The sequence below is a fragment of the Ictidomys tridecemlineatus genome, chromosome 4, assembly GCF_052094955.1.
Source record: "Ictidomys tridecemlineatus isolate mIctTri1 chromosome 4, mIctTri1.hap1, whole genome shotgun sequence".
Taxonomy (NCBI): Eukaryota; Metazoa; Chordata; class Mammalia; order Rodentia; family Sciuridae; genus Ictidomys; species Ictidomys tridecemlineatus.
Window position 1 is genome coordinate 172,768,379 of NC_135480.1, and position 27,149 is coordinate 172,795,527.

At 45.5% G+C, this 27,149-nt stretch overlaps 1 protein-coding gene, 1 long non-coding RNA gene and 1 pseudogene across 4 annotated transcripts; 1 reads left to right on the forward strand and 2 right to left on the reverse strand.

The window, feature by feature from the left end:
* Window positions 1-4,447: 4,447 nt before the first annotated feature.
* LOC144377300 (uncharacterized) lies at window positions 4,448-14,570 on the reverse strand. 2 transcript variants are annotated; one of them, XR_013438158.1, is made up of 4 exons: window positions 14,289-14,570; window positions 13,868-13,923; window positions 10,510-10,598; window positions 4,448-4,603 (listed from the first exon to the last, which is right to left on the reverse strand). It is a non-coding gene; the product is annotated as an uncharacterized LOC144377300 (long non-coding RNA). The 2 variants fall into 2 exon arrangements; XR_013438157.1 differs by lacking the exon at window positions 10,510-10,598.
* On the forward strand, window positions 10,979-12,034 carry LOC101978390 (lipoyl amidotransferase LIPT1, mitochondrial-like; annotated as a pseudogene).
* A 6,697-nt stretch (window positions 14,571-21,267) lies between the features above and the next one.
* Aqp3 (aquaporin 3 (Gill blood group)) lies at window positions 21,268-27,149 on the reverse strand. 2 transcript variants are annotated; one of them, XM_005326192.5, is made up of 6 exons: window positions 26,971-27,145; window positions 23,877-24,003; window positions 23,411-23,548; window positions 22,937-23,055; window positions 22,389-22,606; window positions 21,268-22,299 (listed from the first exon to the last, which is right to left on the reverse strand). In XM_005326192.5, the coding sequence occupies exons 1-6, from the start codon at window positions 27,076-27,078 to the stop codon at window positions 22,131-22,133; spliced, it is 879 nt and encodes a 292-aa protein (XP_005326249.1). In that variant the 5' UTR covers window positions 27,079-27,145; the 3' UTR covers window positions 21,268-22,130. The 2 variants fall into 2 exon arrangements, with proteins under 2 accessions (XP_005326249.1, XP_021582600.2); XM_021726925.3 differs by lacking the exon at window positions 22,389-22,606 and having other exon boundaries at window positions 26,971-27,149.

The window sequence follows — 27,149 nt, forward strand, 5'->3', positions numbered from 1 at the left end:
CCATCTCCCCTGCCTTCAAATAAGACAGCCCTCCTCCCCTGACATGGCTCTTCCTTTCCCTTCTCTGAAACAGCCCAAACAACATGGCACCTCTTTCTCCCTGCTCTACCATCACCTGTTCCTCCTGTGGACCAACGTGAGTCTCTCCTCTTGCATGACACCTCCTTTCCTTCCCAGAAAGGGATCTTGGCTCCCATCCTAGAAGTGACTTCACCAAGGGACTGTTCTCCACCCTCCAGGTCCTCCCCAGCCCCATGGCAGAGCCATGACTGAGCCCAGCCCAGCATCTGTTTCTGTAGTTCCTGGGGGCGGTCACCAAGTAAAGGCAGCCGGCCTGCTGGAGCCACCTCTCCCATCCTTGACCTTTGCCAGGGATCCACCCCTACCTCCCCCGTCTCCACCACACACACATGCACACCCCACCCTGGGGCTCAGGCTCCACTGTCCACCTGTCCAGACTCGCCTTCTGTCCTGCTGCCTGACACACCCAACCTAGCCAGTCCCTGCGGTAGAATGTCTCACACAGGTCAGAAGGAAAAGCAGGAAGAGGGGCCTGAGGGGACAATTCCCTTTCATCTCCATGGCGATGTACCTTCCCTGGCTTGAGAAGTTTTCACGAAACTTTTTCTGAAAGAGACCTTCATGAGGACTCTGAGGACCAGTTTCCAAAACACCCCAAATTTATGTGGGGCAGAAGTAAGGTCCTGAGTGCCAGCCTAGACTTTGGGGTGGGTTAGTAGCAAGGACAGGACTGGATCCCAGGCCAGCTCCTATGCAGACGTTCTATTTCCTACAGAGGAGGGCCTCCTTCCCCCAGATAGCCTCTAGCAAGGAGACTCAAAGGGTTCTCCTGAGGGAAATGGGGTGCCAGAGGAGCCAGAGGGAGTGGCCCCAGCTCTGGGAGAGGACACCCTATAGAGTTTTGGATGGCTGGATCCCAGCTCAGTGCTGAGGGGATAAAGACAGATCAACTCACCCAGTCATCAGGGCTGCTTATGGCTGGCATACTAAAAAGAGGGGACAGGTCCTCTCAAGTGTCCCGCAACAGGGGATGTATTGTCAGACGAGAACTCAAAAACAATGAAACTGAATAATGAGGAAGGCCCTAGGTTCAATCCCCACCCAGCACTATAAAAAAAAAAAAAGGAAAAAAACCTAAAAGTCAATCTGCTCCTATTTAGTAGAAGCAGCAATTCTAAACACTGTCAGTGATCAAACACACAGATGGTTTGGACCACTCCCACTGTCCCACCCCATAACCCATCATCCCTAACTACATATTTACCACCACATTCCACAACTTATCAAATCATAACACAATTTTATCTTTGGAGAATTTTATGGGTTCTTTTGGATTTTTTTTCTGAATATTCACTTCTGAGAATCTTAAGTATTTACCTTTTAAAAAAAACATTTTTAAGTTGGAGATGGACACAATATCTTTGTTTTATTCTGTTAATTTTTTATGTGACATTGAGGATCGAACCCAGTACCTCATGCATGCGAGGCAAGTACTCAACCACTGAGCTACAACCCAGCCCTTAAGTATTAACCTTTTTAATTTTTTTTTCCTTTCTAGTGCTGAGGATTAGACCCAGAGTTTTCTGTATGCCAGGTAAATACTGTACCACTGAGCTATATCCCTGAGACGTATTATGTATTCATTACTTAATCATTCAGCAGCTGTGGAAGCCCTCGCAGGTGCTATGTGCATTGGAGAGCAGGTCCCATCTGAGTCCTGAAGGACTTACAGGGCATGTAAGAAAGCTGGTGAGTAAACAAGTGTTACAATGCAGGAATTAGAGATAATAAAAATGATGAGAGATGAGAAGAGTTCACTGAACCAAGGGAGTGGGGGACATCAGGGAAGACTTTCTAGAAGGGACATCCACTTTGTGGCAGTGAGAAGTCAACCAGGCAAAGGAATAGAGGAGAGAAAGGGTGTTCCCTCCACCCCATCCTCTCCCCCAAAAGAAACAACTCATGCAGAGGCCCAGAGGGAGCCTAGGAAATTCCAATAGTGAAATTCTGTGTGGCTGGAGCAGGGTGGGAGCACCGTGATAAGGAGCGGTCAGCCTGGGCTGAATCATGACTGTCTTCTATTTGCTCCTGAGAGTGATGGGAGCCATAGAAGGTGTGTAAAGGGAGAGTGGCAGCAGGAGGTTATTATCTTCAAGACCTCTAAAGCATGGCTATAGCTCAGAAGGCACAGACTTAGGGTGAGCAGAGTGGAACAGAGAAGCTGGCCAGGAGGTAGCTGCAATAGTGAAAGTGAGAGATGGTGATGACGAGAAAACTAGTCACTTTGGAGATGGAAAAAGAGGTGGGGCTGGAACATGGTGAATGATTGACTGTGAGAGTACAGGAGTGAGAAGCTGGGGTAACTCCCCGGCTTCTGGCTGGGGTGGTTCCCCTCTCTGAGACAGGAGCAAAGAAGGAATAGCAGGCTTACTGAATAATCCAGTCTTGTTTCATGTCTCTGATATGATTCTCTCAAATCCACTGTGTTCCTTAAATGTACCATCATGTGTGTGTGTGTTGGTTTTGTAGATCAAGGCAACCCCAAAAATATTCTCTCTTTTTTTGCGGGGTGGGGGGTATTGGGGATTGAATCTAAGGGCACTTGCTGAGGCTGGCTTTGAACTCATGATCCTTGTACCTCGGCCTCCTGATCCACTGGGATTACAGACATGTGCCACTGCAACTTATTATTTCCATGTAGGGTGGGTTTACTCTGGAGAATTAAGGTGAAAACAGGTGAAAAATGCAGAAAAAGTCACGTTTAATGATTTCCATTGCATGTTACCCACCACACTTTCATTCAGCATTTACCAGGTGAAAGCCAGGCGCAGAGGCACACCCTGTAATCCCAGTGACTCAGGGGTTTGAGGAAGGAGGATCGAAAGTTGAAAGCCAGGCACTAAGCAACTCAGTGAAATAAAATACAAAATAGGCTGGGTATGTGGCTCAGTGGTCGAGTGCCCCTGAGTACAATCCCTGGTACTATACCCCCACCTTGCAAAAAAGGGTTGGAATGTTGCTTAGTGGTAAAGTGTCTCTGAATTCAGACCCTGCCCTCCCACCCCCCACTCCCGCTCCCAAATATCAATCAGGTCCAGTGTTAGAAAAAAGAAAAATATCCTGTTGTCATAGAATTTACAGTCTAGTAAATCAAAAAAGTAATATGGGTTTATAAAACACTGACACTTTCACATAAAACATTATTTTTGTGTTTCTTTTAAATGCATAGCTTTTATTATAAAGGTAATAATGCCCATAAAAGAAAATATGAAAACTACAAGAAATAAAAATAAATTTCTCACAATTCAGAAGCAACATAATGTCTATTAAGTGCTTTTACTCCTTTTCTTTTTTTTCTTTTTTTATAAGATTCATTTAAGGGCTGGGGTTGTGTGGCTCAGTAGTAGAGCACTTGCCTAGCATATGTGAGGCACTGGGTTCGATTCTCAGCACCATATAAATAAATAAATAAAAATACATTCACAACAACTAAAAATTTTGAAAAGATTCATTTAAATACATTTGCTTTTACTTCCTTTCACCTCTGAATCTTTTAAAGCACTTTTGATATAATTGAAAATAATTCTGTATAAGCCTGATTCTGTAATGCATTTCTCATTAATGCCATGGTTCTAGAATAATTCTCAACTCTTCAAACCATGATTTTAGTAACTAACAGACAAACCATACTTCATTTAATCTCTCCTCTGTCACCGGGTATTTATTTTTAGTTTGTTTTCAACTTTTTTTTTTTTAAGTACTAGGGACTGAACCCAGAAATGCTCTACCACTGAACCACATCCCCAGCTCTTTTATTTTTTATCTTGAGATTTTTTTTTATCTTGATCTCACTAATTTGCCCAGGCAGATCTTATGATCATCCTGCCTTAGCATTCTAAGTAACTAGGATTACAGGCTTATTCTCAACTTTTCAATGTTATTTTTTTATTTTTATTTTTTTATAACATAACATACGTAAAGTCTTTTTTTTTTTTTGAGAGAGAGAGAGAGAGAGAGAGAATTTCAATATTTGTTTTTCAGTTTTCGGCGGACACAACATCTTTGTATGTCGTGCTAAGGATCGAACCCGGGCCGCAGGCATGCCAGGCAAGCGTGCTACCGCTTGAGCCACATCCCCAGCCCCTCAATTTTATTTTCATTTTTTTGTTATTGTATTTTTATACTTTTATTTTATTTATTTATTTTTATGTGGTGCCGAAGATCGAACCCAGAGCCTCACATATGCTAGGCAAGTGCTCACTGACCACAACCGCAGCCCTTTATTTTCATTTTTAATTCATAGATTTATATTTAATGTTTAAATATTTCAACGAATATCTGGGGACAAAGGCTTTTTCTATATCTCCAATTATTTTCCCAGGGATAAATGCTAAGAAATGAAATAAATGGGATAAATGATAAGAGATATATGTAAGTTGATTTTAATTCTTTATATATTAGCCTCTTGAACCCATTAGTTTTATGGTATGAAGGATCTTCTTTTTGCTTTTCAGAGATCAGAAGGGGTCTTCTTCAGATATCCCTTCACCCCATCTTCTTAGCTCCAAGCTTCTTCAACCTCCTTTGGAAAACAAGAAATGTGAAATCAAGAAGTGATATTACAAACCAAGATTCTCTTTGTTCTAATTATAAAAGTGCTTTCCTTGTTCTATGAGTAACTGGATTTCTCTAAGCATTCTCACTTTCTGATGAGTAACTGGAAATGTGCTTCTCTGCTTGAAATTTGTCAGGAGTGTTTGTGCCAAATGGGCTAAAAAGCCCTTAAAATGGCTCAAAAAATAAATAAAATAGAAAGAGACTCTAAAATAAAAGACAAGATAATAGGTGTGAAGTACTCAACACAGTGCCCAGTACATGTTAAGGGCTCAATAAATGATATCTATTCACTCAAAAGGAATTTATTGGTCCCCTACCAGGAGCCAGGCACTACATAAAGCTCTGGAGACCTGGAAGTGACCAAGATAGATAAATTCACTGCCTTCCCAGAGTGTCTTGTCTGGTGAGCAAGAGAGCCTTAAATGTAACTACCCAAATAAGGGGTTATCATTAAATGTTACGTGTCAAGGTCCTGGGAGCTATCATAGGCAGATGAGTAGTAGTTGGAGGGGTCATTGGGGAATTCTAAAAAGGGAAATAATAGTCAACATAATAAATAGGGATTTTAGGGCCAGGCAGGACAGAAGCAATTGCCAGATGTCATAGGTGCAGTCAGAGAAGATCCAGGGCTTACTGACCTGTATCCAGTATTCTTTCACGCCCTGGGATAAGGGCCTGGCCCCAGAGCCCTGACAACTTAGGGTTGAAATGAAGCACACCTGGCCGGGGCAGAGAGCAAAGATAAGGAGCACAGCAAACCCAGGTCCGGAAGCTCAACAGAGGCCAGAAGTCAAAAGGTAGGGACAATGGCTCAAAGGTGACACATATTGCACATATCCTATTCAGGGATATTGATGAAGAGCTGGAGACAAGGAGGATGTTGATGATGATGACAAGGAGGAGGCACAGATGGGGGCAATAAAGGTGAACAGAGCGGGTGGTGCAAGGTGATACCAGACCATAATACACAGCAGTGGTGGGGACTGGATGGTGGTAAAAGCTGAGAAACTATGTTGGGAAATGTACCATAAGGTTAATTCGGTGGCAGCAAAGATGACTAAGGTGACAGGGACAGGTGAGGGCACCTCAGGTTACACAAAGGATTGAAATGGAACTAGCAAGTGATGGCTAGGGTGGAGGCAGTTGATGAAGATGACAGGATTGGTTCAAATAGCAACAGCTCTGGGCTTGGGGCTAGGGTAGGGATGTTGGCAATGCTGGAGAAGATAACCGGGAATGGGAACTGGGTCGTGTAACAGCATGAGTGTGCAAGGGGCAGAGATTGTGATGCAGGGATGATGATGAGGGTGACAAGTAAGTGACAGGTCAGAGATGAGTGACGACCATGAAGTTGACCTAGGATGACAGGAAATGTGGGTGGCGATGATGTCTGAGCTGGTGGCAAATTAGAGATACCTACCCACCCCCTCCTCTGGGCCTGTTTCAACATTGGAACTGTTTCCTAGGCCTCAGGTCCCATGACTCAGATCAGGTATTACCCATGTCCCCGATAAGATCTCTAGGTGCAGCCACAGCCGGGGGGTGCTGGCTGGGTGCCCATCTCAGCAGTGCCCAGGCCCATCTAAGGATCCAGGCATGGAACCTCAGTGTCATCTCTGTCTTCTCCATCCTGGGTCCACATCCACCCCAATCCTGGATCTTCCAAGGTCCCTTAGAATACATTGTCTGTGACAACCCTTCTAATCAGGGCCTTGCCTATTTTACCAGACTTCTTTTACAGCTGACCCCATTAGAAGTTTCTGAGTCTTCAGTCAGGCGTGGTAGCACACACTTGTAATCCCAGCAATTTTTGAGGCTGAGGCAGGAGGACTGCAAGTTTGAGAACAGTTTCAGCAAATTAGCAAGGCCCTAAGCGACTTAGCGAGACTCTGTCTCAAAATTTAAAATAAAAAGGGCTGGGAATATGGCTTAGTGGTTAAGCACCAGTACCAAAAAAAGAAGTTTCTGCATCTTTTTATTTTTAAGCAGTGCTGGGGGTTGACCCCAAGGCCTGGTACATGCTAGGCAAGCATTCTACCACTGAATTACAACCCCAGCCCATTTTGGGGGGCATCTTCTTAAGCTTCCTCATAACCATTCCTTGGTAAGAGTAAGAAATGATATCAATAAATGATATTTATTCACTCAAAAGAAATTTATTGAGCCCCTACCAGAAGATAGGAGACAAAGGTAGGCATTAGGGATATAGTCTGAATAATCCCATCCATTCATCTCACTAATATTGTTGAGCTCCTTATTACATACTAGGGACTAGCTTTTACAGCCAGACCTATTTCTGTTTCCATGGAGCACTGTCTGGGAAGCAGACTTGAAAATGGCATTCTCCATTGGGAGAGAGTACTATTCACTTATAACCAAGGAGGACTTTTTAAACCCTGCTTTTTAAACCCTGAATAGAATGAGTCCCATTAAAGGAAATCTCAGAGTCTCTATGCCAGGGATCCTTTTGCTCAACTAAACACTGTACAAGAAAGTTTAGGTTATATTAAGCAGTCAGTAGGGAGAAAGGAAGGAAGGGACAATGGGAAGGTACAATCAGCAATTTGGCTAGAGGCTAGGGTGCAGGTACCAGCAAGAAGTTTCCATTGGTGGAGAAATGAAAATAATTTCGAAGGCCAGGCATGATGGTACATACCTGTAATTTCAACAAGTGGGGAGACTGAGGGCAGGACGAACACAAGTTTGAGACCAATCTCAGAAATTTAGCAAGGCCCTCAGTAACTTAGTGAGATCCTGTTTCTAAGTAGAAAATAAAAAGGTCTGGAGATATGTAGCTCAGTGGTAAAGCACCCTGGGTTCAATCCCAGTTCCAAAAAAATAAAATGATTTTAAAGAACAAGAATGTCTAATATCCCAATAGGATGTTTTGGGTTTGCACCCAGTAAACTTCCTCCATGTCCCCAAATCTCCCATACAGTATGTTACTAACATAGATTTTCTATGAAGGAAGGATTTCCCAGCCAGGCGCTGTGGCACATGCCTATAATCCCACCTGCTCAGGAGGCTGAGGCAGGAGGATCACAAGTTCAAAGCCAGACCCTGTCTCTAAATAAAATACAAAATACGGGCTGGGGATGTGACGCCATGTTGAGTGCCCCTGAGTAAAATTCCCAGTACCTAAAAAAAAAAAAAGATTCTATAAAGGAAAGATTTCCCTTCACTCTTCCTTCCTTCTTTCCTTTTTCTTTCTTTTAATAAAGTTTTATTGAGATATACTTTACATACTGTAAGATTTACCTTTCTAAATTGCACAGTTCAGTGGGTTTTCAGTATTTTCACAAATTTATGCAATCATCACCATTATCTAATTCTAGAGCATTTAATCACCCCCAAAAGAAACCCCATATTCATTAGTAGTCATTCTACATCCTTCCCTTCCCACAGTCCTGAAAACCACTAATCTACTTTCTGTCACGGTAGATGTGCCTATTCTGGGCATTTCAGATACCATGTGTCCTTTTGTGACTGACTGATTTCACTTATTTATTAAGTATTCAAAGTTCATTCATGTTGTAGCACACAAAAAGCATTTTCTTTTCTTTTTTAATGGAATGCCGAGAAAAGGAGAAAGTTCTATTTTATGTTTCAGGGATCCTAGGGTCTAGGCTGAAGTGGTGGCAGAAATATCAGGGCCTTAGTGTTTCCCCTTTGAATCTGGCAATTTAGGATCAACTTGGGACAAAATTCTTACTGTCTCTTGGCAGGCTTCCCACTTCCCTCTGGTTCTGTTCCCAACCAGTCTCTATCGATCAACGTTAATTACCATTTTTGACATATTTTCCTAACCTTTCACTTAAATCTTCTAATTCTTGCATTTGGCATTCCAGGTACTCACAGGCAAGTCTCTTCCCATTGCTGCTGCCTTCCGGTTTCCTGGGCCAGGCACCTTCAGGAACTCCCTGCCCCAGCTGTATCTCTGTCCCTTTGCTCACTCTTCAAGGAGGGCTATCTCAATGCACCCTTGCCCTCTTTCACCTGAATCTACGAATGTTAGGATCCCAGAAAAAAATCAGATAATGCTAGGGTTGGAGAGGAAGTTGTGATTCAAATCATCTCATGCAACACCCTTGTGGTCCTGTTGGGAAAACTGAGGCAAAGCGTGGTGTTGGAACTTGCTCTGGGTCTCTGAGCAACCTGGAGCTACTGACACTCAGGCCCCTCACCACACTGTACTCATCTGGTCTCTGTCCAAGCTAAGATCTGGCCCCCAGCTGGCCCCTTCCTGCCTCCTTAGTTTGGCAATGGACGGGCCCACAGAGTCCACTAAGCAAGAGCACTAGGAAGCCTTGGTTTTCTAGACCCTCCCTCACTTGCATCCTTTCTGCCCTAGACTCACCTACCTTTCCAGTCTCATCTGGCATGCTAAGCTCCAACACTCAACCCCTTCCAACCTTTCTAGGACACACACTGACCTCCTACCTCCAGGATTTTGCACAAAAATCTTTTACCTCTATCTGGAGCACCCTGCAGGATAATTATCATTCTCTGGGTCTCAATAGAGAACTGCAGGGCCAGCTTCATGGGCAGGTCACCTGAGTCTTAGAAAGACCCCAAACTTGATTGAACTCTGTTGTTGTATTGAATTCTAAACATTTCTTTTTTAAATTTATTTTTGTAGTTGTAGATGGACCGCATGCCTTATTTTATTTGCTTATTTTTGTGTACGGTGCTGAGGATTGAACTCACTTGTGCTAGGTAAGTGCTCTGCCACTGAGTCACAGCTCAGCCCTAAACACTTCTTGAATAAGGAGCCTTGTATTTTCATTTTGCACTGGGTCCTGTAAATTAACAGTCCTGTGTAAGTGTTTTGTTCTGGAAAAACATCCTGATGCCCAGTTTCCTTTACTTGATTGTATTTGCAGTCTCCTCCACTAATTAGACATTAAGTTCCATAATGGCAAGAATCATGTGGTGGCCTCCAGTTTTCCCTTTCCTAACAGTCTTCAGTTCACATTTTGGAATACATTTTGTTCAGGGGGGATGTAGTTCAGTGATGCAGTGCTTGTTTAGTATGCATGAGGCCTTGGGTTCAATCCCTAGAACCACATACACAGGAAGGAAGGAAGGAAAGAAGGAAGGAAGGAAGGAAGGAAGGAAGGAAGGAAGGAAGGAAGGAAGGAAGGAAGGAAGGAAGGTTGGTTAAGCTGGGAAAACATAGATGAACAAACTCAGCAAAAATTCCAGCCTCATGGAATTGCCATTCTAGTGGAGATAAACAAATTGAAAGGTAAAATATTTAGGAAAAAACCTGGAAACATGCTAAATATACATCAACTAATGAATGGATAGACAAAATGTGGTATGCTTTTACCATGGAATAGTAATAATAAGAAACAAACTACTGAGTGACACATGCTACATCAGGAATAAACTCCAAAAACACTATTATAGGTAAGAGAAGTCAGGCTATTATATGACACTGTTTAGAGGAAATGTTCAGAAAAGGCAATTATAGAGACAGAGAGTAGATTAGTGCTTGATGTGAGCAGTGGGTGGAAATGGAGATTAACCGTAAATGGGCATGAGGGGTCTTACTGAAGAAATGAAAATGTTCTAAATATCTAAGACTTTCTTGCAGCGGGCAGCAATAAGCTCTGCTGGGTCCTTGGGGACCATTTGGCTGAGGGCGAGGAATAGGAACTCTGAGTCCGGCTCTCCATGTGAGCTACCTCAGGCCTTCAGGGGCTAGTGCTGATAGGTTTGCCATTTACTCTCAGCTCTTAGGATGACCTGATTGCTGTTAGGAATGGTTGATCCCAAACTAAAGGCAGTGGGATAACTTAAAACATGGCAGATGCTAGCTGTGTGCACAACCACAGAGAGCCAAAAAGAGGAATAAAATGTACACACCACCATAATGAGATTCTAGCATGTTGATCCCATTTTCAGTGAAGAATTGTTTCCAGTTACTTTGTAACCACAAGGTCCCAGGCAGCTGGCTTTAAAAACACAACAGAAAGTGGGCTCATTTTACAGTCAATTTCCAATTATGTATATCAAAATTTGGCTGTTGAAGATTGGATCCACGACCATGCAAATCTAGAAGACAAGCCAATTCTTTTCTTCTGGAAGAGTTTTCCCTCTGTTGTAATTGGTAAGCATCAGAATCCTTGGCAAGAATGTAACCTAGGGGCTGGGGATGTGGCTCAAGCGGTAGCATGCTCGCCTGGCATGCTTGCGCCCGGGTTCGATCCTCAGCACCACATACAAACAAAGATGTTGTGTCCGCCGAGAACTAAAAAATAAATATTAAAAAATTCTCTCTCTCTGTCTCTTTAAAAAAAAAAGAAAAAAAGAAAAAGAATGTAACCTAAATCTGATGAGGAAGAAGGTATAAAACTGGCCTGGAAAGGAAATGGAAGAGGAATAGTTTACTACCATATGGGTAATATCAATTTGACTTTCTTTTTTTTTTTTTTTTTTTTTTTTAAAGAGAGAGTGAGAGAGGAGAGAGAGAGAGAAGAGAGAGAGAATTTTTAATATTTATTTTTTAGTTCTCGGCGGACACAACATCTTTGTTGGTATGTGGTGCTGAGGATCAAACCCGGGCCACATGCATGCCAGGCGAGCACGCTACCGCTTGAGCCACATCCCCAGCCCAATTTGACTTTCTTTACAACCAAACACAAGTATTATAGAATGGACAATCTGAAATTAGTTGTGAGATCACTGAATGCTGTTTAAGCCCAGCTGGATGTGCAGGCTACCAAAAGATTTGTCCTTTTACTTGGTGGACAATTTAAAATTCCAGGATCAAAGTTCGATCAAACTATGGCTTTTCACCATTACACCTTATTATGTAGTACTGATGGAATCTCTTTGTCTTCGTAACTAAAGAGCCCTTACCAAGGGATAAAGAACAATGACACTACTAGCATATCTTCTGTATTGAAAAATCTTTTGGTAAAAGATCCTGTTCTACCTGCAAAGTACTGATCAAAGCTATTGCTGCAGAGCATGCTATTTATCATCAGATTGATAATCATATTGACCTAATGAGTCCAACAGATGAAACACTGTTTCCTGGAATGAATAGCAAAGCCAAAGATTGACAAACCTGGGAGTGGATATATGGCAAAACACCAAAGTTTAGTATAAACACTACCTTTAATGTGTTATATAAACAATCACACTTGGAGATTGAAGTATTCATAGATTCGAAGAAAGGAAGACTTGAAATCTGCAATGTTGAAGCAGCCGATCATTGGTTACCACTGGAAATATGTGTCAAATTAAATTCAATTTTATTGGCAGCATGTTTTGCCCAACTGAAACTACCATGTTAACAAATATATTACTTAGAATATGTCAGAAGGCCTGGAACTACATAATAAAGGGAATATTCTCCATGAAAAAAATTAAAGGTGTAATGTGATTCCAAATAACTTTCTTTATACTGACAGTTTTAATGAGAAAAATAAAACTTTTTTTTTTTTTTTTGGTAATAGGATTGAACCCAGGAGCATTTAACCACTGAGTCACATCCCCAACCCTTTTTTATTTTTTATTTTGAGTCTCACTAAGTTGCTTAGGGCCTCTGACTTTCAATCCTCCTGCCTCAGCCTAGAAAATAAAACTTTTAAATGCATAAAATGTTCTAAAATAATTTATGGTGGCAGTTGCACCATTTGATAAAGTTATTAAAATCACTGAGTTGGGCTGGGGTTGTGGCTCAGTGGTAGAGTCCTCGCCTAGCTTGCATGAGGTGAGGCACTGGGTTCAATCCTCAGCACCACATAAAAATAAAAGAGAATAAAGATATTGTGTCCATCTAAAACTAAAAAATAAATATTAAAAAAGTATGTAGTTTCATTAAATTTTTTTTTTTAAATCACTGAGTGACCCAGGTGTGGCAGTGCAAGCCTTTAATACAATCTACTCTGGAGGCCCAGGCAGGAGGAGGCCCAGGCAGGAGGATTGAAAGTTCCTCCGGCAATTTAGCAAGGACCTACCACAAAATGTAAAAACAATTTTTTGTATAATGAATCGAAAGGCATTCTGCTGTCATGTATCAATAATTAGAACAATTTTTAAAAAGTTTTTTTTTTTAATTTTAAAGGGCTGGGATTGTGCTTTATAGAAGAACATTTGCCTAACATCCACAAGGCCTTGGGTTCAATCCCAGTACTGCAAAATGATAATAATAATAATATATGGAATTTCATATTTGAAAAAAAAAAGTGTTCATGGCTTGGGAGTCTGAGGCAGGAAGATGGCAATTTCAAAGCCGGCAAAAGCAAGGTGCTAAGCAACTCAGTCAGACCCTGTCTCTACATAAGATACAAAATAGGGCTGGGGATGTGGCTCAGTGGTGGAGCACCCCTGAGTTAAGTTCTCAGTACCCCTCTCCCCCAAAAAAATGTTCAATAGTATCTGCTGAACTAATAAACAAAGAAACCCAAGGCCTTTGGAAAAGGCCAGGAGGCACTATTTTACACAGGAGACCTTCCAAGGAGCCCTTCTCCAGATTTTCTATAGGTCTCCTTGATCCTGTATATTTCAAAGGCACCTACATCTTTCTTGGTGAGAGCCCAAATCCCTGGGACAGCCCAGAATAGTCACTTTCTGTTCATTCCCAGGGACCCAGGCTTGGACTGACAATTGCCTTACCCAGTAGCTTTATGCAAGTCACCTGTATTTGAGACTCAGTTTCCTATTCTGTAGAATGGCAGGAAGGATGTGGAGTGGTGACTTCAGAAGGTTAGATAAGCTGACTCTCTGGTTGCCTAGGATTCTAAACTTCTGTGTTTAGAAAGACAGACAAATCTATCAGTTGGATATTGGAAGATTTTCATTTACTTATTTTTAGTTGTAGATGGGCACAATACCTTTACATTTATTTATTTATTTATTTATTTATTTATTTATTTATTTATTTGTGTGTGTGTGTGTGTGTGTATGTGTGTGTGTGTGTTTTACTGAGAATCTAACCCAGTGCCTCACATGTGCCAGGCAAGTGCTCTACCACTGGGCTACAGCCCCAGCCCAGATATTGGAAGATTCTGTTCGCTTAACTGGCACCTATTTGCTGACAGTTACTATGTGCCCTGCTCAGGCACTGGGACTCAGTCAGTCTTCAAACCCACTTCCTGACCCCTTGCTCTAAAACTCTGTGTTGTGACCTCAAAAGATTTCCCAATCCCACATTTGACCTGCGACTTGTTTTTAGTACCACAATCTCTCCCCTTCCCCTTGTCTCTACACTTACCCCTAAAACACTCCAATCTGTCAAACTCAGTGCTTAGATGTATGACTTCTGGCCCCCTGCAAATAGAAATGTAGGTAAGTATATGTTCAAGTGTGAGTGCACTTGAGTGTGTGCACATGTTCTAATGCATACCCAATTATAAGAGTATGTGTGATTATAAGAATATGGAGTATAGATGTGTAGCCTGTGAATGTGGAGATTCATGAATGTGCATGATTGTATCTAAGTGGTTTGAGCATCTGAGCATATGAATGAGTAACAGTTAATATCAGGGTCTGAGTGTACACATATGAATATAGATGAGTTAAGTGTGGGGTGAGTATGTGTTGGTGTAAAGGTGTTTGTGTGAACATGTACATACCCCCAGTCCTTCATCAGTCACAGCAGCCACACCCTCCTGTGAATGCAAGTATATACATACCTCCAAGGACCGAAGGTAGTTCAAGTTGTAAATACTTAATCCAATAAAGGGATGACTTTGTCCATAGGTCAGGAGTCACTTTCTCCTCACTCCCCCATACATGAAGCTGGGGATCCTCCAGCTGAAGATTACCTCTAGCAGGAAAGTGCTTCCTCAGGCTGGGGCCTACAGCCTACCTCCCCTTCAGGCCAGCCACTTCCTCCCTTCTTCAGCCAGTTTCCAGCCCAGCCTTGGCAGTGACCTGAGCGAGAAGGAAGGATGAGGGTGGTAGCAGACATTCCAGGTGCCTCCTCAGCTATGGGGGGGGGGGTGTCTCCATGGAGATGAGCAATGGACTGTATCCAGATGATTATCAGGGCTCCCAGAGTTCTCTCTCCCCTCCCCCAGCTAGACCTCCTTGGATCTGAGCACCACAGGGAAGCCTAGTGAGAGTCCACTGCCCTTCACATGGGCTTTCAACAAAGGTGAAGTGGGTATAATCCCAGTGACTCAGGTGGCTGAGGCAGAAAGATCCCAAGCTCAAGGCCAGCCTGGGCAACTTTGTGAGACCCTCTCTCAAAAAATAAAAAGAACTGGACATATAGCTTAATGGTAAAGCACCTCCTAAATTCAATCCTCAGTACCAAAAAAAAAAAAAAAGAAAAAAGAAAAAGAAAGAAAAAGTGGATTGCTGGCTAGTGGTATAGCTCAGAGGTAGGATACTTGCCCGACACTGCTAAAAAAGAAAAACAAGATGGAGGCTAGAGAGCAGTGGAGGGTAATTGAAACAGGACAGGGAGGTCAAATTAGTCCATTTTCAACCCACTCACAACCTCACAACCCCACCCCACTGTCGCATAAGACTCCCACATGAGTGCTCCCTAGATTCCCAGTGCTTTGGCTGGGTGGAGGGACAGGAGGCAGCATAGACATTTTTTCTTATCTCCAAACTGTGTGGATGAGCCAGGTGGGGTGGCACATGCCTATAATCCCAGTAGCTCCAACAAATTCAATGCCAGCCTTAGGGGGCTGGGGTTGGGGCTTAGTAGTAGAGCACTTGCCTAGCATGTGTGAGTCACTGGGTACAATTTTCAGCACCACGTGTAAATAAATAAGTAAATAAATAAATAAATATCCATCAACAACTAATAAAAATATATATATTTTTAAAAAGCCAGCCTTAGCAACTTAGTGAGGCCCTAAGCAATTTAGTGAGACCCTGTCTCAAAATAATAAAATAGAAAGGGCTGAGGGGAATGGGATAATAAACAAGGAGGGAAATGAATTACAGTAGATGGGGTAGAGAGAGAAGATGGGAGGGGAGGGGAGGGGGGATAGTAGAGGATAGGAAAGGTAGCAGAATACAACAGTCACTAATATGGCAGTATGTAAAAATGTGGATGTGTAACCGATATGATTCTGCAATCTGTATTTGGGGTAAAAATGGGAGTTCATAACCCACTTGATTCTAATGTATGAAATATGATATGTCAAGAGCTTTGTAGTGTTGTGAACAACCAATAAAAAAAAAGAAAAATAAATAATAAAAAAATTCTTTCACTTTCTCTTTAAAAAAAAAGAAAATACAGATTAAAGGCTGGGGATGTGGCTCAACTGGTAGCGCGCTGGCCTGGAGTGCGTGCGGCCCGGGTTCGATCCTCAGCATCACATACCAACAAAGATGTTGTGTCCGCCGAGAACTAAAAAAAAAATAAATATTAATATAAATAAATAAATAAAAATAAAATACAGATTAAGCTAGATGCAGTGTCGCATGCTTGTAATCGTAAATTTGAGGCTAGTCTAGGCTATTTAGTGAGACCCAGTCTCTAAATAAATAAATAAAAGCACAGTTCTCCTGTCTGACAGAGGGATCCTCTGGCTTTCCTGGGGTGTGGCTCAAGTGCAAGGTCCTGGGTTCAATGCCCAGATTGGGATTTTTTGCTTTTGCCCTCAAACTTCCTAGAACTGACTCCCTCTCTAACCCTATTCATACTACCTCTAAATCCATGATTTATCACTCCCTACCCTCAACGCCCATCAGCTCCCCTGAGCCCCACAAGATGATGAGATACCCATCTTGAGCCCCACAAGATGATGAGATCTCAGCATTCTGAGCTTTCTGAAGGAGGCTCAGAGTGAGAAAGGGCCTCCAGCTTCCAACTTTCCACACCCCAGTCTTCCCAAAGAAAGCTGATCTCACTTAACTTGGAGGAATTTAGGCTAGACTCCCAGGTGCCTTATGCCCCATGGAAGTTCCAAGCTCCTGGAGTGGAAGGAGTCGGCCTAGGGGTATCAGATGTCCCCACTTCCAAGGCTGGCTGCAAGCTCTCCCTTCTTCACAGTACACAGGGAGTTTACAAGAAGGCATTGCCATCACCCTCACCATCTTTGTCATCTTCACCTCTTCTTCTCTAGTACCTACTCCTCCACCTGGCACTGTGCTGATACATGCTAATTCATTTAATCCTCACCTTATGCAATCGAATCAGGCAGGTACTATTTTACAGATGAAGAAACCAAAGACTGAGAGGTGAAGCCAAGGGTCCAGCAGAAACAGGCTGCACCCTCAGATTGCCTCGCTGAGCACTAAGAATGTTGCTGAAAGCTCCATCCTTGTCCCTGATGCCAATCCAATATCGAGGACACAGTTGAGAAAAAGGAAAAAGAAGATTTATTGCTTTGCTGGCAAAGGAGAAACACAGGGGACTCCTTTCCCGAAAACTGCAATTCTGCCTATTAGCAGGAACAGGGGGCTTTTAAAGAGGTGAGTCAAAGGCTACATTCCACGTGTGTTCTCTCTTGGAGTTGTAACTCACTTGTTAATCTGGGAGATAGTGATTTCTGAGATCCTCTAATACCATCCCCAAAGTCTGGATTACTTCATTCCTATGATGGGTGTGTACTCGGGGACAGATAACTCTGCCTAGGATGGGGAAGAAAGGTAATCCTCTTTCCCCTGAGATTAGGGAGAGGGAGAGATTAGGAAGGAGCAGGGAGAAAGGAAGAGAAAAAAACAAGTCTATTTTAAAAATAAGTGGCAGAGCAGCAAGGGTTATATTCAAAGCATAAAGTGGATCACTGTTACAAGAACAGGCAGCCATTGCTTTCTGGGATGTAGTAGAAGCTGGAGCTCTGGAAAAGGCATGAATACCAGACCTTTCTTCCCCCACCCTCCTGGCTCTCTGACTTTCTAACTACTCAACAAAGCCAGTTGGAAGCTAGAGGCAAAAAAGCCCAGGTGAGGTGACCCATGGAGATGTGCTGGACAGAGTAGGGAAGAGACTGAATCTTGGCGAATGGAGACTCTCACCTGCCCCAGGCCCCATGGTTTGGACACCGGCATTCTGGATTCAGAGCCCTGTTCCCTGAGATGTCACCAAGTGCTGAGGGGTGGCAGTGATAAGTGTGAAAAGACTGGACTCTAGTCTGGGCTCTTCTGCATTGCACTGTTCTGTGACCCTTAGTGAGACCCTAGGCTTTGTGTTTCTTCTTTACACACACAAAAAAGGAGGTGGTCCTTCTTGACACCTGCCATACCAAGGTGCTCAGGTCACATAGCCTCTTTGCTCTTGCTGCCACCCCCTCTCTTACCTCAAATAAACACGTCACCAAAAGCCAAAGCCCCAGGCATGGAGACCCTCTCTCAATTCCTAAGAAGGCCATTCCCAGCTATTGGGCAGATATACCCACTCCTTTCTGCCCCTTAGGACTCAGGTATTCTATTGGCAAGTCCTTTCAGCCTCCCTAAGAGCTCTCTGTCTCTAAGTCTCCTTCCTTCACACTACCAGCATTCCCCAGGCCCTCATCTCAGGGGCCCCACCCCAGGGAGCACTGGTTCCTACCTCCCCGTGAGGAAGTGCAGGCTCTACTTAGGACAGTACCTCCATAGACCCATCCTTGGGGAATCTGAGCTGTCTATGGCCTCTGGGGTCTCTGTACTGGGAGGAGTAGTCCCTTTACTCCCCTTCCCACCCCACCCAACTCTACTCCACCCATGTTTCTACAAGCCTAGGGGTGCCCCGCCCAGATTTTCAGAAAAACAAAATCAAGGAGAAAGAGTTAGCAAGGAGAGAGCTCATTAACAGGAATTAAAGAGGATGAATGCCCTGGGGTAAGACGAGTAAGCGGGACTGGGCTGGCAGGAAAGTCAATCAAAGGTAGAAGTTGAAATGTGCACTGAGTACACAGAGAAATGTACTCCAAGGTGCACAGGGTATTCACTTAGAGGTACACAGAGAGTCAGGCAGTGGCAGACAGAGCCAGAGACACTCAGCCAGAAGCTCAGACACGTGAGAATGTAACTCAACATATTGAAAATCAAGCCCACTCAGAATCACTGAGAAATGGACATTGCATATGTGCATAGGGACAGTCACAGAGGCAGATATGCAAGGAAAGACCAATCAAGCTCAAGTTTCAGGGAGGCTGATTTCAACTGGAGCAAATCAGAACTTTAAGAAAGCTCAGATGCTTCCCAAGTGGACTGTGGAGAGAGCTTGGTGCAGAAAGGACAGTGATGGAGACTTTGGTGAGCCATGGGATGTGGCAATGCTTCCAAGGGGTAATTCTCTATGACTACCATAGAAAACAGATTACATTGAGTGGAACTGATACATTACCACATTCCTGTAGGAGGTGATGTTTTCTTTCAAGAACTAACAGCCAGAACTGTCAAAGGAAGGAATCACTTGCAGGCCAGGTAGAGAAGCAGGGAGCTTCCCTTCTGTCCCTGGAGAGGTTACATGATAATTGCATGGCTCCAGTCCCCACTCATTGCTCTTGATCCTGGCCAGGCTTTGCCCTTTCTCATGAGATCTGACCCTCCATTCAACACACCCTCTTGCCCTGTACACCCATGTGTGGCACCTCTAATATCTCTCCTCTTCTTCCCAAGAGCCTTCTAGAATTAAAGCAAAGGAAGGTATCACCCCACTCTTTCTCCCTCCCCTCTCTCAGGAAATTCAGAACTGTGGAAGGAATTTGAGGTGGAACAGGATGTTGAATTCAATGAGCTTTAAAAAAAAACAGCCTTTAGCATCCCTCCTCTACACATTCCCCGACTTTTGCTTCCCCACCCCATCTCTGCTTCTGCAGGAAAAAGCCTGAGGTGACATTTTTGTGTATTTACCATCCATTGGTCATTGTGTTAAGTCCTTTTCATGAATTTTTGTTCATTACTTCCTCCTTGTTAACCCCCAAGTCACAGATAAGGAAACTGAGTTCCAGGGAAAAAAATAGGAGCACTCCCAGGTCACACAGCTACAGAGAGGCCAAACTGGGTCTGGAATCCAGGTTCAACTTCCCATTAATCATGGCACCAGAAGGCCTCCCGCCAGACTGGTCAGGGTCAACAGCAGAATTTGAAATAAAGGGATGACAGATGACATGGGACACACAGGGGAAGAAAGCAGGGTGGGGGCACCAAAGGTGGGACTGGTGTGGCTGGAATGAAACTGGGCAACCACATTCCACTCCTAAGGTTTACCCTTTCTCCCCTCAGGGCCTAGGAAAGGGACACTCCCTCTGGCTCTGGTCCCTCCAACATTCCAGACACGCCTCTTGGGAGCTGGGGACAAGGAACAGTTAGAGACCCGAGGTGGAATTGCCTCCTCCCACCCCTACCTCCCAGTCAGAGTCCTGGCTGTGTGACCCTGCATTTGCCATCCACTCCTCTCTGGGCCATGGTCTCCTCATCTGTGAAGAGGCAAGAAGCTTTAGCTGGCTTAGCCTCTATTAAGAGCACAGTTCTGTCTGACCCAGGGATCCTTTGGCTTTCATGGGGTTAACGTTGCATGTTGATTTGGGGAGGGAAGCCTTCCCTTGTATTCATGGTGAAACTTAAGTAGGGCCCAATAAGGAAGGCGGAAATGAGAAGAGATTCCTGGGCACAGGTGTGCAAAGCCCCTTATGTCCCTGGGCAGTCAAGGTGCTGGCAGGCCTCGGTGTAACCCCAGCCTGACTGATCATAGAGGGGCTTCAAACCCTTCAAAAATGAAGTTGGGAGAGAATGGAACAAACATAGTCATGGTTTCTGGGCTTAGGCAAGTTATTGTAGAATTTGGAGGAAGAATAAGAAAGAGCTGGGGTATCTTACTTCTTGGAGGATTTTTATTAAAATAAGTCAGGAAGATTTTTTTCTTTTTTTTTTTAATTTTACATTTTTAAAAGTTTTTATTTGTTCTAATTAGTTATACATGACTGTAGAATGCATTTTGACACATCATATATAAATGGAGTATAACTTCTCATTTTTCTGGTTGTTCATGATGTAATCAGGAAGATTTTAACCAACAAAGACATGAGCTGGAACTTCAGAGGGAAGGCCCAAAGTAGGAAAACACAGAGTTGGTAAAGCAGTCTGGGATAGGGTGGATGGTGATGGGATGAATAGGGCCAGGGGCTACGTTCTGAAAGCCCTGAATAAAGGACTTTAAACTACCTCCAGATAGACAAGGAGAACCATGAAAAGAGTCCAGTTTCAGCAAAGGTTTCCAAAAGATCTCTGAGGGCTTCAGAGACTGAAGACATAGGCCTAGAGGCAGAGAGCCTGCTTAAGGGGGTCATAGCTGAGGTCTGGGTAGAAGTGAAAGAGCTTAAACAGTTACAGGTAGCAGAGGACAATACAGATTCCCAGTCTATTGGTCTCATCCAACAATGGGGAACTCACTCCCTCAGTTCTTCCTTCGGGCAGCTCTGCCTGGGAGATGGTTCTTCCCTCCTCGGGGCTCAGCCTGCCTTCCTATGATGATGTGTGGGTGCAGGGACTGAGTAGATGTCATTCACTATGCTGAATGTGCCATGAAGGATGGAAGAGTCAGTCTGACCTCTCTGTGTGACTGACCCCTCTCCCCTTAGGCAGGACTAGAATATAACCCCTAGCGTACCCAGACCAGATTAGATACCCAGCTAGGCCCACTGGGAATTTGGGACCAGACATACCACTGGAAACTTCTTAAGCAGCCTCAGAAAAAACAGCAGAACAAAGCTATTTCCACAATTGGCAGTTTTAGACATACATTTTATTGTTGTTGTTGTTGATTTTTTTTATATAAAAAAGCAAAGGAGTCAAGTGAAGGATTAAAGGAGTGAAGACCGTTAAGTGGAGTCTCCCAACCTCTAGCCCTAAGACAGTAACATCTACTATATATATATATTTAAAAAATAAAACAAAAATAAAACATAAGCAAACATGAAACTTGTGGCCTGGACGTCCCCTGCCATGCCTATGTTATGACAGAAACATGTTACACAGTTCCTACTCAGGGATACCAGAGATCCAGACCTGAGCAGTGGTCTCCACCTCCAAATCCCACCTCCCCCAAACCTAGAGAAGCCTCACTAAGAAAAAAGGGCAGATACACACACATACTCAGAAAACACACATTATGTGGATCCTCCTTCATGTGGAGCCCATGAAACATGCACACCCTGGCATTGTCCTCACAGGTGGACACATCGCCTTCATTGTCTTCTCCCTTCCTCTTGGCTCCCAGCACCACTAGGATCCTTTTGGGAAAGTTTAGACAAGCTTGGTCCCTTGCCCTGAATATCTGGGAAATTGTGTATGTGCGCACACACACACACACACATACACACACACACACTGCTGCCCATTCTCTCCCTTTGGGAGACAAAAGAATGTACTGGCCCTTCACCCTGTCTCACCACAGCTTGAGGGTGGTGACCTAAGGTCCTATTGGCAGGGTCCAGTGAAAATCCTGGAGGGGGCTGTCCAGCAGGGTAGGGTTATCAGAGGTTCTTAGCCTGAGAAGGGAATCATGAGGGGGCTTCTAGGGAGTAACCCCTGCACAGTCAGTGGATGCTCAAGGGAAACGGCAGTGAGGGATGGCTGCTGCCCATTCAGACTTGCTCCTTGTGCTTCACATGGGCCAGCTTCACATTCTCCTGCTCGGTGGAAGGTGGAGGCTGCTCCAGATGGCAGCCAATCATGAGCTGGTATACGAAGACTCCTGCAATGGAGCCCAGGAGTGGAGAGACGATGGGCACCCACCACCAGTGCCGGCCAGTCCTGGGAGACAGATATACATAGTTAGGGTAGGTGGGGCAGGGCAGAGGAGAGGCAGCCTGGGGTAATAAGACGGTTAGGACTGTACTCACGTGAAGACTTCGGAGCCCCAGCCAGCAATGGCAGTGAAAAGGCGGGGACCAAAGTCCCGAGCAGGGTTGACCGCATAGCCAGAGTTGAAGCCCATAGAGGTGCCAATGACCAGGACCACGAGGCCCACGGTGAAGGCCTCCAGGCCTCGGGGGACAGGGTTGTTGTAGGGGTCAACAATGGCCAGCACACACACGATGAGGGAGGCTGTGCCTATGAACTGGAGAGTGGGGAGAACAGGGTGAGGGGAAGCCCACTCCCATCCTCTGGTCCCTCCCCTTCTGTCCTCCATGTTGCCTGGAGCCAGAATCCTTTCCCATCCCCTGAACTATAAAGCAGTGGCGCTGGTATATTTGTGAAGCTAAGAACTCACTGGGGAAGTCGCATGTTGTAAAAGAAACTGCCACCATGTTCTGATGCAGGGTTCCCCACATATTGAGAAGCTCTGCTGTTGTTAGGGAGTTCTGACCCATAGCCAGCCCCTAAGCAAGAAGAGCCACTTTTCCCTCCTCCCTGTATTCCCCTCACATGTCCCAAAGCTCATACATACCTGGTCAAAGAAGCCATTGACCATGTCCAAGTGTCCAGAAGGGTAGGTGGCAAAGATGCCAGCTGTGCCATTGGGGCCCGAGACTATAAGCTCATTGTTGGCGAAGCTCCAGATTGCATCTGGTGACAGATTAGACCCAGAGTGGGTGAGGGCAGAGGTGAGCATAGCCCCCCTCTCAGGACCAGCCCTCCCCTCTCTTCCAGGGGTCTTGGTTAAGCAGAATCACAGCTGTATCATTCTGGAGGCACAAGGGGTAGGGTGGGGTGGGGTGAGGCAAAGGGCCTGACACTCTGTTGTTGCCTAACTCGTTTCTTTCCCCTCGTGCCCCCTACCTTGGGGCCTGTGCATGAATGAGTGAGTCATGTGCCTGAGGCCTGGGCAGGCCCCAGCGTCTGTCATTAAAAGGCCTGGTGCCAACAGGTCCTAAGTTGAGGGAGGATGGCAGTGGAAAAAGGCAGGGTGTGGAAAGCTTACCATAGTACAGCCCGAACACTATCCCAGCACCCAAGAAGGCTCCCAGCGTCTGAGCCAGGGTGTAGATGGGCAGCTTGATCCAGGGCTCACGCGCGAGGAAGCACATGGCAAAGGTCACAGCAGGATTCAGGTGGGCCCCTGAGCAGAGAGGAGACAGACCCTATTATTTACAGCCTGCCACAGTGGGGAGAACAGCCCCCCCACACCACCACATATTCTTCCTCTCTGGCCCCTATGAAAAGAGGCATAGAGAAGGGTTTCTTTATAGAATGGCGGTTGGACTATTTAACAGACTGGCTAGGATAATCTTGGTGAAAGTCAAAGGTTCTAAGTGTCAGTTTCTTCACCCTCCTCTCCTAAGAGCCCAGACAAAGCTGAGGCCACTGCTCTGGCCTGTCCTTGGAAACCTCCTCCTCAACAGGACACCTGGTGGGAACATGGACTGAGGGTGAGGTCAAAGCCTTACCAGAGACTTGTCCAGCGACGAGGATGCCCAAGGTGACAGCAAAGCCAAAGGCCAAGTTAATGGTGAGGAAACCACCATGGGTGCCCCGGCTGAGCACCACCTGGGCCACTGACCCACAGCCAAACATCTGTGTCAGGAAACAGAACAAGGCAGAAAGGGTGAGGCCCCTCTAAGGCCTAATAACACTCACTCCAGAGGAAAGGAGTGGCGCTAGCAACCTCCCCCTGCCACCACCAAGAGTACTGGAAGTCCCTCCTGGAATCCAACTCAAATCCCTTCCACTCCCTGAGAAAAAGAGGACCTACTCTCTCACCCCTCATGTTTCAGTTCTAATCTAACAGGACCCTCGGAAAGACCTAAAAGTAGGTCTATGTCTGGGTGCCCAGAAGATGGTTGAATCATATTCTTTGATTTTTTTCTTGAGTCCTAACAGATGGTGGGAATAGGAGAACAGCTTTCACTGTAGCACAGCTTCTGCCCTAGCACTTCTGGCCTGGCCCAAGAAGTGACCCCTAGTTGCTCAGATTGGGGAAAGAGCTTAGATGGTGACAGGGGGTACAAAGTGTATAGGAGGGGCCAAAAGTGAGGTGGAATTCACTCTTCCTCAATCTAGGATGTCAGAACCCCTGGCCCTTGCCATGTTCCCCTTTTAGCACCCTCGCCTCCTTGACATGTCCCTGTCCCAGTATCCCAGGCATCTTATCCCAGTGCCTTCTCTCTCCAGCTGTCCTGACCTCTCTGCCCTCAGGAATTCAGGTTTACCACTTATTTGGAGGTACTAAATGCAGGGATCTCAGTGGCTCCTTTCACTGAGACCCAGGACAGAGAAAGTAAGGAGATTAGTTCTAAATTTCTTCCAAGGATGGGGGGATCAAAGGAGAGCAAGGCTCCCAATATTCTGCAAGCACAGAATGTGCTATGTTTATTCTTCTTGTATAAATGCGAAAATACTTCTGCTCCAGTTGTAATGAGCTGTTGCCCTGATCCCCCAAAGATCTTTCAGCCCATCTGGGTCTCCTCTCTGACTAAAGCTGCTATGCTGACACAGCAGGCAATTTCTGGAACTGTGCTGAGGGCCCAGTTCCTTCTAATGGGTCAGTGCCTATACACTGTGCTGTTAAGCATTTTGATTATCATCCCTCAGAAAGACCAAGAGATAGTGGGAAGTCAGCAGTGGTAATGCAGGGCAAAGGTGTGCAGGCAGGTGAAAGCAAAGATCAGAGATTATGAATGTATTGGGGGGGGGGCAGGCACGTGAGGGTCTGGGGCACTGTGCCCAGCCAGGCTCTGGCCTCAGTTCTTTCCTGCCTGAGGCCCAGACCTGGCTCCATCCCAAGAAGTCTTGGAGGGAAGATCTTTCAGAGCCAGTTCCACCACCTTGGGACTAATCTTCCTCTTCCTTCCCCACCTCCCTGCCTCCAAGTTCTTGGTAAGCACTCCCCACCCCCACTGTACTAGGACCCTCCAAAAAAAGGGGCTTCCCTCACTTCAAAGACAACCCCAATTCTGTAATCACTAGCTCTAGGTCCCCAACGTACAGAGGTATAGGAGGCTCTCATCCACCTGCTGGGGGGGGTCCCCCAGTTCCAGCCCCTACTGTTATGGGCAGCGCTTGAGGTTCTGCTTTTCACTGACACCTGATGCCTCACATCTACCTGAGCCTGAAAGCTTTCTGCACAAACCTAACACCCTTCTTTTGTGGTCTGGGATAAGCCAAATGATCCTGGGGCTCAGCATGGGGAACGACTGCTACCTTGCACGGGGGAGGGTTTCAACTGAGACTTGGGAAAGGATAAGGAGTTCCCTCTATGAAAATGGAAACACTCCCTTGTCCTGGCTGCTCCAAAACAGGTGGCTGGACTCATGAATCAGAAAGGGAGTGGGGGTTCTAAGGCAAGAGGGTGATAAATGCCTCCCACTACTCTCTTTTTGGCACAGGGAGCGAGAGAGTGGGGCAAACTGATAGCACTACTAGTCTTATGAAGCCAGATATAAGTCTAAGCCCTCCACTCCCCGGAGCCTGCTCCACCACCATCACCACCACCACCATTTGGAGTAGGCTTCCCAGAGTCCTACTTGCTCCTAACTAAGCTTCCTAGTCCCCAGGGAGCTAGCTAGTCTGCATTACCTAGGAATGGGGTTAACCCCAGTAACCCACCCACTGCAATAGAGCAACAGAGCTCAGAAGCAAACAGGTGTGACCACATGAGTGATTGAAAATCAGAAAGTAACTGGGACAGGAAATGAAAACCATAACTGTTACATCTGCCAGACCCAAGAAGTGCACAGAGAACCACCCAGGAAAAACCTGAGCAAAGCTGGTGTAATGGAGGAGTAACTGGGATTGAGGAGAACCCCAGACAGGGGGAAGTACCTCCCTCAGAGATCCCATGGCAGGCCTAACTCACAGGGCCAGCAATCTTCTGCACAGAGACTGACAGCTTCTGCCTAGGTGACTGATAGGATCTGGGAGTCACTTGGCAGGAAGGGAGAAACTTTTAGTAACCCCATGTCTTTTGCGTTAGGGCCCAGCTTCCTTCCATAGCCTCCAACCAACAGGACCTATCTTCCTACTTTGCTGTCTGCAGCTTATGTGGCTTGCGCCCTCTGCCCCCACCCCTTGGTAAACTGTCCTCACTTCACTGCAACTTTTGGACTTTCTGAGGCTTAATTATTCATTAGGGGCCAGACACAGGACCCAAATAATCTAATAGAGGTCCATTTGCCTCTATCTTCACTGCCTCACAGGGCTTGGACTCTGGGAACCAACCCAAGGAGACAGGAGAAGGAGTGGGAGGTCCCACTCTGTAAGGGTGAGTTCCCCCCGGCCTCCAAGCCTGTGCTGGGTCACCACTGGAAGGGTAAAGAAGCAGAACTGTCACTGGGGAGTAACAGCTGTCATTCTGGCAAGAGGCAGAACTGTCAGAGCTGGGGTTACAATTGTGGGGAAGAGGGCTTTCCCTCGGGGTGAATCCTGGGAGTCAGAGCTGGAGAATGGCTCAGGGCTATCTTGAAACACAGCCCCTCTGGTGAACAGGGGATTGGGACACGCCAGGGCTGGAAGGAAAAGAGCTGCCTGGCTCTCTCCACTCACCACGAGGATTAGGGTCCCCAGGCACTCTGCCAGCGCCTGGCGAAGCAGCCGGTAGCGGATGTGAAGCATCTCCCCGCAGCGGGACACCAGCTCCTTCTGTCGACCCATGGCTGGGCAGGCGGCGGCGCTATCCTGCGGGCGGGCGGGCGGCAGGCGGCAGTGGAGCCAAGCACTTGGCC